We start from the raw sequence: 15,631 nt of genomic DNA, 5'->3' as shown, positions 1-15,631 counted from the left end.
ATTTCACTAGACTTTTCGCACTTCGCAGCTCGGAACGAAATGAATCTTTTCTTTTTTTCTTATCGCCCCTCAATATCCCCACTATGCTATATAAAGCCATATTAAAACCTGTTTGGACCTATGGGATCTAACTATGGGAAACAGCGAGTAATTCCAGCATAGAAATTCTCTAACGATTCCAATCAAAAACCCTAAGATCATTAATAGATGCACTTTGATATGTTACCAACGAAACAATACATCGCGACGTTAAGATACCCACATTCAAAGAAGAAATATCCAAATTCGGTAACAGATATAATATAAGAGTTAACAACCACCAAAACCCATTAGTTACCCAATTACTTGACAGACTAAAAAGACAGTACCCTTTAGATTTCAGCATTCTGATTCAACTAGAATCAGACATATTATAAACTCTTATAATCCAAGTTACAGTACCACGCCAAAATAATTTGCTTATAATTCTCAATGAGAATTGATTGTAAAAAGTCTACCAAATAAAAAACAATATCCCCACTATCACGCGTTCACATCGTTGCCACGCACGCCTCTTCTCAAACATTCGACGGAAGGACTGTTGCCATATCGATGATTTGTTAGGCACTTCGCTTCGGCGAAATACATTGTTGCCAAGTGTCGCGAAGCCGTCGAAAAGTTCCGTCGTCGCGTGCCGCCACAAATCTAATATAAATGGATTTGTGGATTTCTATGTACGTATGGAACATCAGTATCATCAACATCCAAGATACAGTAATCGCTATATTTATTAATTAAAAAATGTTTCCACCTAGGTTCCATTTTTGTAATTATATTTATAAAAATGTGAACATATATAAGTGTGATACAGATAAGTAAGAATACTCATACTCGAAAGTGACTGACTCTGTGCCACGGAACGAATCATTTGAAAATAGAGCGCAGGCGTAAAAAGAAATCATGTTGCGTGAAGCCATTTATTGAAACATCGAGACTTTCGTCCGCGATTCTCTTCATGTCGGAATCCAATCGAAGAGGAGACAAGCGTGGAACAAAAGAGTGCATTGAGCGCACCACGAACAAAGCACTTCGCTGTTCCGCCCTCACCATAAAATCTTATCAGTGAAAAGCTTCCCCTTCTGCATCTATGCAGCACGTATCGGCAATTCGAGCAAAAACCAACGCTATTCTGTTCGGCGCCCGCGATATGCAACATATCTCATCGTAAGAAACCGAGAGTAAGAAAGATTGCTTCCGGTCATCGTAAACTAAAAGATGGGCGTGATCAGAATACAACTATTTGCCTGGAAAAGTAGTTGGGGATGGAAGAAGAGGACGGAAGATGATCGATTTTTGTATAATATTGAGTGGTCCATGGAGTTCCTCGATGATGGAGAGATTATCAGTAATAGAGTTTTAATATCCTTATATAAAACACACAGATGACTTCCTTGGATATGGTTTATCTCTCTTTCGCGTGTTCGCGGAGGCATATATACATATGCATATCTCTAGACCCGATATCGATACCTGTATTTTCGTCCAGTCGCGGGCAGACGCGGTAGCGTTGAAGCGCGTCAACGGGAATTGTACATTCTCGTTACGATTAAACGAATCGACACCACGAGCAGGGCGATCCCCTTATTTCTTATAGGATAATAGGAGTGTTTGGTTTTGAATATAATTGGAATTTACAGTTATATAATCTATATCTATTTATTTAACCAGCCTACAATACTTGTCGCGTCGCCAGATCTTGTTTGACTTCGTCGTGTCGGAAAGTACAATAATTGATTGACCCGAAGGTTGATCGATTTGATGGGTAGAGCACCGAGAACTTGACTTTTGATATTTTTCGATATTCGTTAGACTAGCGATTTTATTCGTCAGGGCTTTCGATGTATGCCATATGAATTTTGAACTGAGACTGACTGCCCTTGGATAAATTCCTTGTCCTCTCGGGGAGACGACTCCCACCGCGCTCGGATCATACCACCGCTCGCGCCGATGATCACGTATGCCGACTTCTTTGTGAAAATAAAGAACGGACCGAAATCGACGTTTCTAGAACTCGCGGCCAGGCGGTAACCATGCGCTTGTAACATCAACTACACCTCGATTTACATCAGAGACCTGATGATAGAAATGAAGATGCGGCCGCACTCGACGACAGTGTATGTCGGCGAGGCGAAGTGCTCAATGAACCCTCAATATCCCAACGGTCCTTTCGCCGAATATTCGAGAACGGCTAACAAACGCGTGGATAGTGGGGATATTGAGGGATGACAAAGAAAGAAACAAATCAGTTTTTAAAGGTGGAATTGTAAGAGCGTGAGTCTTAAAAAGTCGCTCCTACAGTTCGGAAGTCAGGTGTAAACCAAGTGTAAAGAAATAAATTCTGTCTTTGTATTTCTTTATTTTCGTTTTTTATCTTTTATTTTACGTCTTCGATTTTTCCTTCCTTTTTTTTTATTATTATTTTACGTGACACGCTCGTCGATACATTGTATGTTCCGTCGGGAAGATGAGACGATTCGTATATGACGCTGGAGGATCGCGAGAGACGGTTAGAAATACGATCCATACTAAGCCTCGCGACGTAACAATACCTCTTTTAAAAGTTAAATCGTAATCTTTCTTCATCCGAGTGCCACACTGGATTAACTTACTCTTCTCTATCGTTGGTTGATTGAAAGTTTATGTTGGATCATCGTCAGGGGAACTGAAATATTTATAGATATGTTCGAATAAGTTCAATAGTTCCGATGAAACTTAATATTCGTGTTAAAATACAGATTCAGCGATAATCGTTCACGACCACATTGTTTGCCGCAGAACACGTGTCGCGCGATTCTCAAACAAGAAGCTGAGCACACTTCGCCCTATTTAGGTCAGTTCTTACGTATCGAGCCCTTAAAATGTGCCACGAGTCTGCTTTATTGCATATTTAGCACACTTGATGAAAGAGTCACGAGTATCGATCTTTTTCAGAAAATTGGTGCTAAGAGTATCACAAGAATTAAATATGTCGCTTGGTTGAGACCAAAAGGTATCTTTTCTACTTTGTTCTCTATGTATCTCATTCGATGAATAAAAATGAGACGCGTCATAGGTAAAAATATATTCTTTCATCTTTGAAAGAAAGGACGCAATAAAAGGACGAGTCTAAAATTGGACACTACTTAAACGGACGTTTAATTTAATTCTGTTCTTCAGAGTCGGCTAGATCGGCAGTCTTTTTACAAGAGCCTTTTCTGTGCACTGATACGTGGCATCCTGAATTTCTAGTCGCGACGACGGTATTGGATTTGATTGAGGTCTCAGCCTTTGATGTTCGCGAATCCTTTTCTTGATTACGAGTCGCGCGTGTGCCTGCATCATCCCCGTGTATTCTTCTCGATCGAACAATATCCTAACGCAATAACGTCGCGATGAGAAATTGTTCGTGGCTGCATTCTCTGCCGTGTAATTTGCCAAGAGGTAAATATTAATCCGTCGTACATAAAATCGAAGAACTATTCAAAAAATAAAGTGGAACACACGATTAAAACTATAATGACAGAAAATTGTCGAGGAATCAAGAGATAGGAAAGGTATTCTGGCAAGAATTCTAGGGAAACCATGTTCAAATTATGTAACGCGATCCTATTCACGATTTCTAACACGGAATTCTAGAGCGTTGGACGTTTTATTCCCGGTATGGTCGACGTTTGATGAAACGAGAGTGCGGCCAGCTCGATTCACGGAAATTTCCATCGCTCGGAAACACCTGCGGCGAATTTGGGAGACCATCGAACAGAACTAATGTTGCTGGGCAATTTGTAACGAGACCAGCTACGCGTGCACACCAATTCAGAATGTGAGACAGCGGATCCCAGCGTCAAAGCGCAGATAAATTACTTTGTTTTGGCGGTGAAGAACCACAGCCTGGGGCTCGCAGACATCAATATCAACGACTAATGAGTTATCCCTCGCAGCTTCCTATCGACGTGGAGAACCAGCGAGCTTCGAACCTGTCACAGAGTTCAAAATTACCGGAATCTGTTAAGCTACTTCGAAAAGGATCAGGGTAAATATTAGACATCGCTATATTAATCTATTAAGACCGACTCAGCGAAATTAATTTGCTCAAAGTCAACGGTACTGAGAGAACGTAAATATTCCGAATTTCATATTATTTTGATAAACTACAAAAAATACATTAGAATAGATAAAGAAAACATTTCCATATAATAGTTTAAATATTTCAATTTTGTTAAACTGCTTAAAACTATATGGTCTATATAGAAAAGATATTAACTTTCATAACCACATTGTTAAAAACCCGAATTTAATAACGTAAATTGTATGAGAAGAAATTGCGAGTGAAATGTTATATTAATGCAACGTTAGTCTCTAGTGGGTTAACTAAATTAAAATATATAATAAATTAAATTTTTATTTCAAACTTCTTTAATTTAATATAGAAATGTAAAATTTGTGAATAAGAATTTTAAAATACTAATAAAAGAAAGAGGAAAGTTTTCAATGACTCTGATCTAAAGGTATCGAGAGTTAACTTAACAAAGCAATTTCTTCGTGTACTTTTCGTCCAATTAATCACTCTTTTAATCGAATAGATCTGAAATTTCATTGTTCAAAGATAACAGAATACCCGAGTGGTTAATCTGTGTGGAGTGTACATAGCAGCGTCGCTTTGTTTGCTCATACGAAGATTCTTGAACGCTGGAAATCGCCAAAAGTTCGAATTGCATCGCGGAAAATTGCGGTGAAACTCATTTCACGTTATTCAGACGGCGATGCTTGAGAGCACGGGTCGCGTCTTGAAGCGGTTTCAAGATCGAGTGCACTGAAACTTGCCGGCTCGACGAATCTAATCTCTTTCTGATCGATGTGAACATCTGCTAGCTATTTTGTAACTTGTACCAATTACATTTTCCTGCTTTGTTGAAGGCTCGATAAGGATAGGAAAAATAAATAAAATGAAAGAAAAATTGATGAAGATTTTATTTGAAGGTCACAGATGAAAATATGATACTTCTTGATACTGTCGACCCATTCCACGATTGTACAAATGTTACTCATTCCTTCAACAATTTTATATTAAGAAAAAACTTCTTTTTAGCCACTAAGTAATAAAAAGAATGAAACAAATTGTTACGACCGTTCGCAGAGAGACGTGATAGCGAGGAAACGCGTCAGCAAGAGGCGTAAATTCTCGCTACGATTTTGATAATCGACGCCGCAAATCAGTCGTTCCTCTGTTTCGATTAGGATAACAGAGATAGTTCAAATGATTGTAACACGGAATTACAGGGTTAATAAACTTGTATTTGTAACAATATTTAAAATTAGAATTAACACATTACAAATCAGTTAACGATGAGACAATTAGTTTGTTACTGTAATTCGACCCGATTTTATGATATTTCTCGATGCATTCGTTTGATTAAGCGACCTCGATTTTATTCCTCTGAACTTTTCGATACAATCGGTTAAAATTGTCATTTGCCACTGACTGCCCTTCGATTTTGTCCTTTGTCTTGTCTGGGAAACAACCACGACCCCCACCACGCTCGGGTCTCGCGACCGTTCGCGCCTCTGGTCACGTATGCCACCTTTTTTGTGTAGGTACAATAACGGACCGAAGACGAATCGATGTTTCTAGAACTCGCTGCTTGACGGCAACAATGCATTTATCGCTATTTTGTGTATATCTCGACGGTCATGTAAGACGATCTGTCTGCAACACTGTAATACCAAGGAAGACGGTTAGGAACACGGCCTAGAGTGAGCCTCGGGGCGCAACACAAATGAACAAAAATGATCATCTCTTTCTTATGTGGTCTTCACTAATCCTTATTTGGACATAAACTGAATTATCGATTGCTTGTAATCATAAATAAAACAAAATGCAAGATATAAGATCACGATCGGATTTTTAACCTTATTAATTGATTTTTTCATTGCTAACCGGATTCCATAGAACATTTGGTCGCTCGATATCCTACAGCTGTGACCAAACATTACTACAATGCTGGATTGTTGATGACAATATTTTTCTTCGTGAACTTACTAACGACGTCAAACATATTTTTTTGACCCACCACCACCACCAGAAGACGTGATGTAATACATGTCTCGTTAATAACACTCGATGACTCGATCAAAACACCTCGATCTTCTTAGATCATAATATCTCACTCAGTTCCTGCACACTACTTTTCTTCTGGCGAATAGAAAATTTATAAAATCTCTTTGAAACTATATTTTGCTTCAGGTTTAAAGCGATTCGTTTCCCTGTTGGATACCCGACAACCCTGGAATTCAACGAATTGTTCTTGTGAAAGTAAAATTTGTCAAATGTTAGAAACTTGCTGTTGGTCGTAATCTCAAACACTGATAGTTTGGTCAATAGAGCAGGAATTGTTAATATTTCGAAAAAATTAGTTCTGTTTCTTGTAATTATATCACAAGTTTATTTATTGATAGGATTCCAGTACATCACTAGGAAACTTTTAAGAAGCAAGTACATTTATTGAATTGTAAAACGAACGAACACAGTGCAGATATATAGAGACACATCGAATGTATATTAGAAGCAAATACTATTTTCATTAATTATTCATGACAGTCCTTGGATGTGGAAAGAATTCATTCCAATAAATAGGATGTATAACATTTTCACGAGGAATTTCTTCTTCTAGTACCTCGAGAGATTTAAACGTTTCAGTGAGCCATAATATGATAAAATAAATCAGTTCTACGAAACTAATGATACTGATGCCAACGTAAAGTCCATAGAGTCCTCCAACTTCACCTATAAAATAAATGTCTTTTAACAATTGCAGGTTTGCAAGTTATAAAATCTTAAAGTATTACGTTCGACTTAATTTCGAAATTTTCTAAACCCAAATATTTCAATCTTACAAATTCGATGTATATATGTATATATATATATATAGACATATTAAAAATAAACAAAAATACAAATATTTCTAAATTTTGTGGAAATATTTCCAAAATTGTGGAAATATATTTAAATACATATCCAGATTTAGACAGAAATAAGAAGAACTCCAAGCTGACGCATGCGATAGCCTCAGATATGTATATTCGACAGCTTAACGAAAACAAATAGCCCAAGTGCTATGTAGCCATCTAGATACTCTGTCTCTTACTATTCATTAAGATTAGATTGTCGAAACGCTAATAGGCTATTAAATCGGATTCAAGACAGTACATTTATTATGCATTTGTTTTATTACGCTCATTAATTATGATATAGATTATTACAATATATATTACATATATGTATGAAATATTTTAATATTTATTAAAGATGTTTGACTAACGTAGTGATTCTCTCCGTCCGTTACGTATTGTTGACACTCCTAAATAGCGCGATGAAACGTTGCATTGCGTTGCGAGTGAACGTATTATAGTTTTCAGTTTACTTTTTACTATTATATGAGTGTTAGTATTAGAAAAATGTGTTCTGAAATGTGTATAAATTGTTTATTTCGTTTATCGTCGTGAAATCTGTAGTGGTCAAAGAAGTAAAAAGAACAGTGAGTCAGACTGAATGACTGGAAATGTACAAACAAGTAAGTGAAAATACTTCATACACTGTTATAGTATAACATCTAAAAACTTTCATCAAAGAAAATCACTTTAAATAAATAATTGAAATTTCATCACAGTACATTTATTTTCTTGTAATTCTTAGGATAATCGATAAAGTTGAACAAACAGAATTAAATGTTTTATTGCGATTCGTTACTAGATGAGAAGTAAACATGTGATTGTTTACAATGGTCGCAAATAATTTCATCTATGATAATTGTTAAAAACGAAAATAAAGTTGTAGTAGGAATGTCCTATAACCTATATCTTTTAAAATTACGATAATAAATCTTGAAACAGTGACAGCATGACATGGGATAGTTACTAGAAATATATTCATTGTACGTTTTAGTTGAAATATGGAGGAGATAAAATGTATAAATATTTACCCAAATATTCGTACCAACGGGTAGTGACGTCTTGTTTCAAAAACTCGGTTCCCGAGTTTGGAAAATACACGTGCAGGACACTATGATTCGTTACGTTCATGTCTGGACTAGGAAGTATTTAAAAAGATGTTAGTAACAATACGTGTATTTAACAGAAATACGATAATATTTTAATATTCTCTTACAATAATTCCGTGTCGAAGTATCCAGGCTCTATGTTAGATATAGTACTTTGCACATAATATCTCATATCGTCACATTCAGGGTAACAATTATTGCAATACATTGTTGCATTCTGATCATCGAGCGAGCTACTTAAATTATTGTCTTTATAAGGTACGATGTTAAATGCTACATCTGTTAATTAATTAATCGATAAAAAATATTATATATAAATTTCTTGTTGAATTTGGTTGATTGTAAATATAAGATAGGTTCTCACCGTAATATTGCAATAAACAATGTATATTCTCCATATTGCAAGTTCTGTGGAAATCTAAAAACGATTGATAAAGCGAAAGTTTTGGTCGACGTTAGAATATTACAGAAATATTTTATATTTTCTTAAATGCTAAAGGCAAGATAGAATCAAATGATGCAATACGTTCATTACTAATCCATTATCTAATTCATACGCTAATATTTAAATTAAAAATAAATAAATTTATATAATAGCTATCTTTATATTGTATTTCACATTGTGTTATGTTATATTGTTAAAAATTCTAATTTCTAATTTTTAAGGTTCTACCATTGCTCAACAAATGAATACTAATCAAATTTAAAAAATTCATACAAAATATTAATATTTCTTATTAGTGAATATTTATTGTTAAGATATAATTTCAAATTAATAAATAATAGAATAGGGGATTGTTTGGGTTTTTAAGGATTCATTTGCCTCTCTTACTTAATTAAAGTATCATGTGGTACAAGGAACGTGTAGTAAAATTACATATTGACTCAGATTTGATATTTAGAACGAACGCGTGAACATGTACATTGCTTTCATTTAAAAACACAAATCTCCCTCATCTGGACATTACTTCAAATTCGAATTCTATAAAGCACTATAATAATTCTTAAACTTTTTTTAATTTCAACTTAAAACAGACTATATTTTCTTTCTTTTTCATAGAAACAGACGCTTCGTCTTAAAATAATATTACTTTAATTCCCCTGAGAATTTAAAACAAACGATTCCCTGAAAAGTGAACTAGTTCTACCAGAAAAAAATCGAACGATAAAGTAATTTTTACCTTCGTGATATGGATAGAAAAACACTCTACATTTGCAATGATTCCATACGTGCTCCACCTTGCAGGAGACTATGCAGTCATTATAGGTATAAGTCGTGTGGTCCAAAACGTATTCGTCGGGAAAAATGCAGCCCCGTTTCTGCATTGAATATGGGCGAATATTGTCGGTACTGTACAACCCAACCGCCTTCAAACGTACGTACTTCTCTGTTAACGGGCCAAGCAGAATGTCCGAAACGCTGCCGCTGCCCGAGTCAGGGTAATCGTAAGGGTCGAATATCATCACCTGATAAATATGCATATCGGTACTGTACTATTGGATTGGCAACTAAGTGATTGCAGATTTTGTCATTAGCTTGTGGCGGAACTCGACAGCAAAATACCACCACTCGACACCAACTATCGTCGGACGACGGCAGCGCAGTGGTTAACGCCTTAGGTTACGAACAGACAATGGGACCCGGGTTCAAATCTCGGTGACCGGAGTTCGATTTTTCTTTCGCGGCAGTATAAATGAAAAGAAAAATGCAGCAGTATATCCCCCAGCAGCGACATCTGTACCCACGGCAGAACCTGTCTCACCCTACAAACTATCACCACAACTATATACAGGCTTAGCGCACTAGGAGACTACTACCACACCTCAAGTTAATAATGACAAAATCCGCAATCACTTAATTGCCCAACCCAATAGAATGTTACGATGCCGAGAATAAAAGAGAGTTGATTGAATGAGCAATTAGTTAGGGTTTCTAAAGATTTATGGCTAAACTGTGGATATCTGTGTATTTATAAAAAATTTAAAGGTTCAAGAAAATATATAATACACATAAATATATAATAAAAATATTTAAAAAATATATATAATATTCTAAGCATATTATAACACTTGATAAAGGAAACGGATCTCTAGTTAAGTTTCGGTTATGTTAATAAAAATATAAATTTGTATAAATATTTGCAGTTTTGTTATGACAATTAATTAAAGACAGATGAGTTATCCATGAAATTTCTTTAATGTTAGAATTATCGAAAACGATCAATTCATAATTTTTCATATAAATTTCGTAAATTTACGACGGTGCGTTTTTGGATTTTCTAAAGCAAAATGTCATCGGCGATTGTGATTTTTTACAATGTATGTATATAGGAAAAACTTATTTATTCTTGTGTATTATATGTTTTTTCTTATATTTTTGCATTTTGATTTCTTTAACACAAGTTTCATTCTTTGATTGTTGCTAGTTCTATTGGTTATTAGGCTATTGCATATTAAGTGTCCTTTACAAATGGCTAAATTGATTTAAAAAGACGATTTTTAATTAAAACAAGGATCACCTCAAAGAATCGATTCATTTCTTTCTACGATTGTAGACAAATTTATCGATTTTAGTTTTGCTCTCAAATATTGAAAATTGCTTAAACAGGAAACGTAAAATATATTGTACTCGCTTTGAAGGTATCGTCCCAGTGGAGAAAAAATAGAAACAAGTTCTCTTATTGTTATTTTATACAAAAGAGAAATTCGCGAGTTCATAGTAGAAGATTAAAACGAATAACACTTTTGAAATACGCACAAGGATTTTTTGCGTACATTTAAATGTCCGAAATATGGTTCGCTTGCTCTAAAAGAGAAGCAACGCGATCACACGAATAACCATCATACGCTCGTTGAGTTCCTTCGCGCAAAAGTTCCGCGTTCTGTATTTCCATCAGGTACAATAAATCCGTTTGAATAGATTTCGTTTAAAAGAATTTGCCCCTCTCTAGTTTCTTGTTCAAATATTCAGACCAATCTATCACGTTTCCACATGACAACACAGTAAACCATTTTGCGTTTCATAATTCGTAATTACTCGTGCTTTTCCCCACGAATAAATCTTAAATCGTTATAAATTTAAATAAACCAAATTATGCTGAAAGTAACATTTAGAGCATGAAACCAGTGTTTAGAAGTGTCATTAAATGGTACACAACGCAGGAAACGTGCATTGGACAGTGTGAATGGTCGCAATGCTGGACCTTTTTCCAACACCAAACGAAACGTTGCGTTGTGTTGCTAATGACCTTCGCCGAGTTTTTGTCAACAGGCATTCGCACCACAAAATGTTATAATCGTTGTCGACCATATTCGAACAAACAAAAAACAATTAGGAACGCGAAATGGCAAGATTTTCATGTTAAATACTTTGAAGTTATAATATTCATAATTAACACTAGAGTCGATCTCTAATATGTACCTTCCGGTATGTGAAATTATCTTTCTGTCTCATCTATTAAACATTTGCATGTTTTTAATCATTGCAAAAGCAGGAAATGTGATAAATATAATAAATAAAAGTAGAAATATAAGAGTAATATAAAATAAAAAGACGAAGAGACTGAGATTATATTGTGGTAATGGTAGATCGTTAGATTCGTGGGGAAAATTTAGCATAAAATAAAAGGACGATAAATAATTACCTTCCAACCAATAGTAGGTAGTATCGTGTAAAAATAATCGTCCAATAAGGGATCCATCGTCACAGTTAAACCGTTCCGTATACCTATGTCTCCGACATAATACAATTTAAATTCCTCCTGCTTAAAAAACCTATTACAAATAGAATTAAAGAATGTCGAAGGATTATGAATATTGTAATACTGGAAAAAACATTGTGCAAGACTTACTTAGGAGTATCACCAAAACTCTCGGCAATATAATTAAAAATGCAACAGAATCCATTTTTCGTTTTTCCGACACTGAATATATCCGAGCAATTCATTCTCTGATTGCGAAAATAACAGTTGAGTAACATAGACGAACACTGTGGTGTTAGCTGAAATTTCCTTTGCTTTATTAACTCTATAAAACTAGATTTTTGTGATCCAATAAATGAATTACGGATTACCATAGAACATACATATATGTATGTATAATTACTGCTACTCACGCGTTCCATTATGTCGGTGATATCGTAATTATTCCCGTAAAACTTGGACATCAGCTGAATAATCTGAGCGTAATCACCAGCAGTAGTAAATGGCGAATCGTACAAATCACCGACTTTCCGTATTTCGCGAAGAATTTCATTCACGGTTAAATTACTGATTTTCGCTTCATACCTGACGCTCCAACGAATGCAAATTAAAATCCTTTCAATTGATAAAATTTTACTTAAAATGTAACATTTATTGGTGATTGAACACAAAACGCAAGCATATCAACGAGAACGATAATCTAGCAGCATAATTCATTCTCAAGTGAATGATTCGAACTATTTGCGCCATTAGTATCCTTTGGTTGCCCGTAAAACTTAGCAAACTATTCCTCCCGGGGTGTCATTGGATTCGGTGCATATTAATACTTGATTAAATTGGCGAAAGTTAATCGGACGCAAATTAGCGTTCATTAAATCGGCTGGCGCGAATCGATAACTATGTTAGAGCCGCTAGCCAGCGTGGCCCGACAATGAACACGTTCATGGTGATTATCACAGTGATTAGGTGGCGGCGGCTGACTGCCGGTGCTTCACGGATCTTCAACGAGGTCACGCTTTTCGAGTGCAGTTATTGAAATTATCCGTGCCGGTGCAATTTTCTGCAGTGCGCCGAAACGACGTGCTATAACCCTCGACCAACTTATCCCCTCTACCAACCTCCTTTCTCATTCTACTCCACCCTCTTTCTATTAAACCCCGTGGTTCCTTACGCATTAAAAGCCACGATGCTTGCTCACACTCACTCCTCGCGAGAACACCGGTGTTTATTTAATACTCAACAGCTTCTTACATTTCAGTCGCGAGTTTCGTGGCGGATTGAAGACTTATTCTGTTAATGGTGCAAACAGAGACAGCTAGAAAGACAGTAATCAGAGCTGGTGAAAAGGTTAGGCTTTCGTGTCGTGATTTCGTCCACAAAATTTAAAGGCTGTTCCCACGCTACCCGTTCAAATCGCTTAATTAAAACGAGATCGCTGAGGGCTCCGGTTTTTAATCGAACTCAGACGTTCAGGTGGTAAAAGAACGAAATTGGACGATGATTTTCTTGTTTTCTCTTTCCTTTTTTTTTTTTTCTTTTTAACGATGTGGTATCTCGTTTGCGCATAGCTTATTGATTTTCTGCTTCGAATTTTCATTATATGTATTTTAACTTACCGGGGAATTTTATTTCATTAGTTGGAAAATACTCTGACTCTAGCGTGGCTGTTACTGGTATATCTTTGTATGCTTGATAAATATTGAGCATCTGGAGAAAGCCGCAAATTATGGAGATTATGTATACGAGAAGCCATAAGAACCTAAAAATATTCCAAATATTTAAATATTTATATAGTCGTTCTTCTCTCGTACAATGTGTTTGATTACACCGATTTTTACTTTTTAAATCAAATTTTCCATAAAATATAAAGTCTCATGATAGAGAGGGTAATAGCTAACTGACGAATGAAAAGATCCTCGAGTTCGCTTTTTTAATGAACATGATACGCGTTTGATTGCCATTAAACACCCTTGATGCTACGTGAGCTCCTATAAAAAATAACACTTCAAGCGCTCGTAAAACGATGGTTCACTGCTTTTTTCATAGAAAATGAGAATCTCGTTTATTACCGAATTCGTTTTATAAAAGTCGCGCACTATACGTAACTTTATGTTTAATTATTCACCCTCCATGGCGTATCATTTTCCCTAGTGGAACACTGAAATTTCATTGTTATCTTCCTTATTCCTTCGTTCATTTTTTTAGTCTCAGCTTTCCTGACTTTAATCCTTCATAAAATCTTCTATCGTCTTTTAAAATAACACATCGAACTACAAGATCTTCCTGTACCCAAGATTTTATGGGATTTATGGCTATATGCCTTGCATGTTGCCAAAGGAAAACATTTTTCCTTAACACAGATATTCGCGAAATTTTCTTCATGAAAATATTCAAAGTATAGTATTCTTTCCAGCATTTGATGCGTAAGTATAAATTTGCATATAACTACTTTTAGATAATATTTTAATAATATTTACTGTGTAAAACAAAAATCTCTCTTCTTAATTTCCACTTCTCTACTTCATGTTAATAAAACTTATAAAATTATGACTCTTTATAAACATCTGTATTCTAATGAACGTATCTGCATTAAATTTCCTAAGGTCTTTGTGCTTCACGATAAATTCACTACAATGGCAAAACTAACCAACCAGGTTCAATATCGTAATCTTGTAAGTAAAAAGGCATCTACATTTTTCTTTATGATTACATTGCCCTGTTACGCGATACACTGGGTAAGCTATTTAGAACAACGAAACGATCAAGTATCCTAGGAAATTGTGTTTGGTGCATCGAAGAATATACTGAATATAGAATGAAGATAATATCGTGTATTTAACAGGAAGCATTTCGGCGAACGATCAAATTAGTCGAACAGATAATCGTTTGGTTACTCAAAACGCAACGTATTTTGCCGTGCATATGAAACGGAATAATTTCGTAATGCGATTATACGCGATTACCTGAAACACTGGGAATATCCATATTCCATGAATTTCACTTACTTCTCCAACCAGGTAACTTCGTCTTTCAAAAAATACTTCAGACCCACTAAAGTTGTGTGCTTGCAGTATAACCGCCAATATTTCGAGAATACTCTGCTGTAATTCAATACGACGATGTGTTTGCTTCGGTTTGATATTGGACGTTCGTAAGGAACGTTGAACTTTCTTCTATCTTCTTTGTTCATGGTGCTCGTATCATCGTATCGTTGATGCACAAAATTGTGAAGCATGATTCGAGCGAAAATGAAGGAAAACGCGACAAAATAATGAATCTTCAACGATACTCGACGTAAACTCTTGCTATCCTAGAAAAATTGTAGTTAGTTATTAATCAGTTTATTACTTGTAGAGAATCGAACGTGGACAAAATGGGATACGTAGACCAGAGTTCTCGTTGCGACGCGGATAGAATAAAACAAATGCGAATAAAAAAATTTTGGATTTATATTGGTGAATACGACCCCTGACTAAGATGTGCGTATGTATGGGCAAAAATGGAAGAAAACAAACGTAGGCGAATAAAATAAAGATGAAACGAGTTGGCTTCAGTTACGCGCGATTTGACTTGTACACGGTAGAAATTGACGATATCGATTGAGTAAATTCTGAATTAAGTCTATGGTTCAACTTGTTTACCTAACCCAACCGGTTGTTTTTGTTTAAATATTGCAAAAAAAGAAAAGAATGAAAAATATGTTAAACAAAAGTAAAGCGAGATATATATGGCGATAAAATATTTCCGAAAAACGTGTATGTATACCGATAGATGGAGTGTGCATAACCAAAGTTTTAGCCGCAGTTATACTTCAAACGAATATATTGGGTGGTTGTGCGACGTTCCATTGGCAGAATT

The 15,631-nt window shown here is 35.5% G+C and overlaps 2 protein-coding genes and 2 long non-coding RNA genes across 7 annotated transcripts in view; 2 read left to right on the top strand and 2 right to left on the bottom strand.

Annotated features, from left to right (window-relative positions):
* LOC139988385 (uncharacterized) overlaps positions 1-15,631 on the top strand; it is a 194,915-nt gene that overhangs the window by 9,952 nt on the left and 169,332 nt on the right. The window lies entirely within an intron of this gene.
* The window catches only part of LOC139988388 (uncharacterized), a 98,142-nt gene that overhangs the window by 5,282 nt on the left and 77,229 nt on the right, over positions 1-15,631 (bottom strand). The gene's annotated exons all lie outside the window — the stretch shown is intronic.
* Positions 6,533-15,370, bottom strand: LOC139988363 (sodium channel protein Nach-like). Of its 4 annotated transcripts, none has more exons than XM_072005706.1 (10): positions 14,737-15,370; positions 13,390-13,532; positions 12,187-12,358; positions 11,924-12,072; positions 11,717-11,846; positions 9,254-9,539; positions 8,437-8,490; positions 8,180-8,351; positions 7,995-8,101; positions 6,533-6,799 (listed from the first exon to the last, which is right to left on the bottom strand). In XM_072005706.1, the coding sequence occupies exons 3-10, from the start codon at positions 12,235-12,237 to the stop codon at positions 6,597-6,599; spliced, it is 1,152 nt and encodes a 383-aa protein (XP_071861807.1). In that variant the 5' UTR covers positions 12,238-12,358; positions 13,390-13,532; positions 14,737-15,370; the 3' UTR covers positions 6,533-6,596. The 4 variants fall into 4 exon arrangements, with proteins under 4 accessions (XP_071861807.1, XP_071861808.1, XP_071861809.1 ...); XM_072005707.1 differs by having other exon boundaries at positions 14,779-15,370; XM_072005708.1 differs by lacking the exon at positions 14,737-15,370 and adding an exon at positions 13,880-14,211.
* LOC139988357 (endoplasmic reticulum junction formation protein lunapark-A-like) overlaps positions 7,560-15,631 on the top strand; it is a 129,171-nt gene continuing 121,099 nt past the window's right edge. Inside the window, exon 1 of the mRNA XM_072005699.1 lies at positions 7,560-7,586. Within this exon, the coding sequence (XP_071861800.1) occupies positions 7,575-7,586 (12 nt within the window). The 5' untranslated portion in view covers positions 7,560-7,574. The remainder of the gene's footprint in view (positions 7,587-15,631) is intronic.

This window comes from Bombus fervidus, chromosome 6, assembly GCF_041682495.2.
Source record: "Bombus fervidus isolate BK054 chromosome 6, iyBomFerv1, whole genome shotgun sequence".
In the NCBI taxonomy this organism is placed as follows: domain Eukaryota; kingdom Metazoa; phylum Arthropoda; class Insecta; order Hymenoptera; family Apidae; genus Bombus; species Bombus fervidus.
Note: the sequence above shows the minus strand (reverse complement) of the source record. Positions and strands in the feature narration are given on the sequence as shown.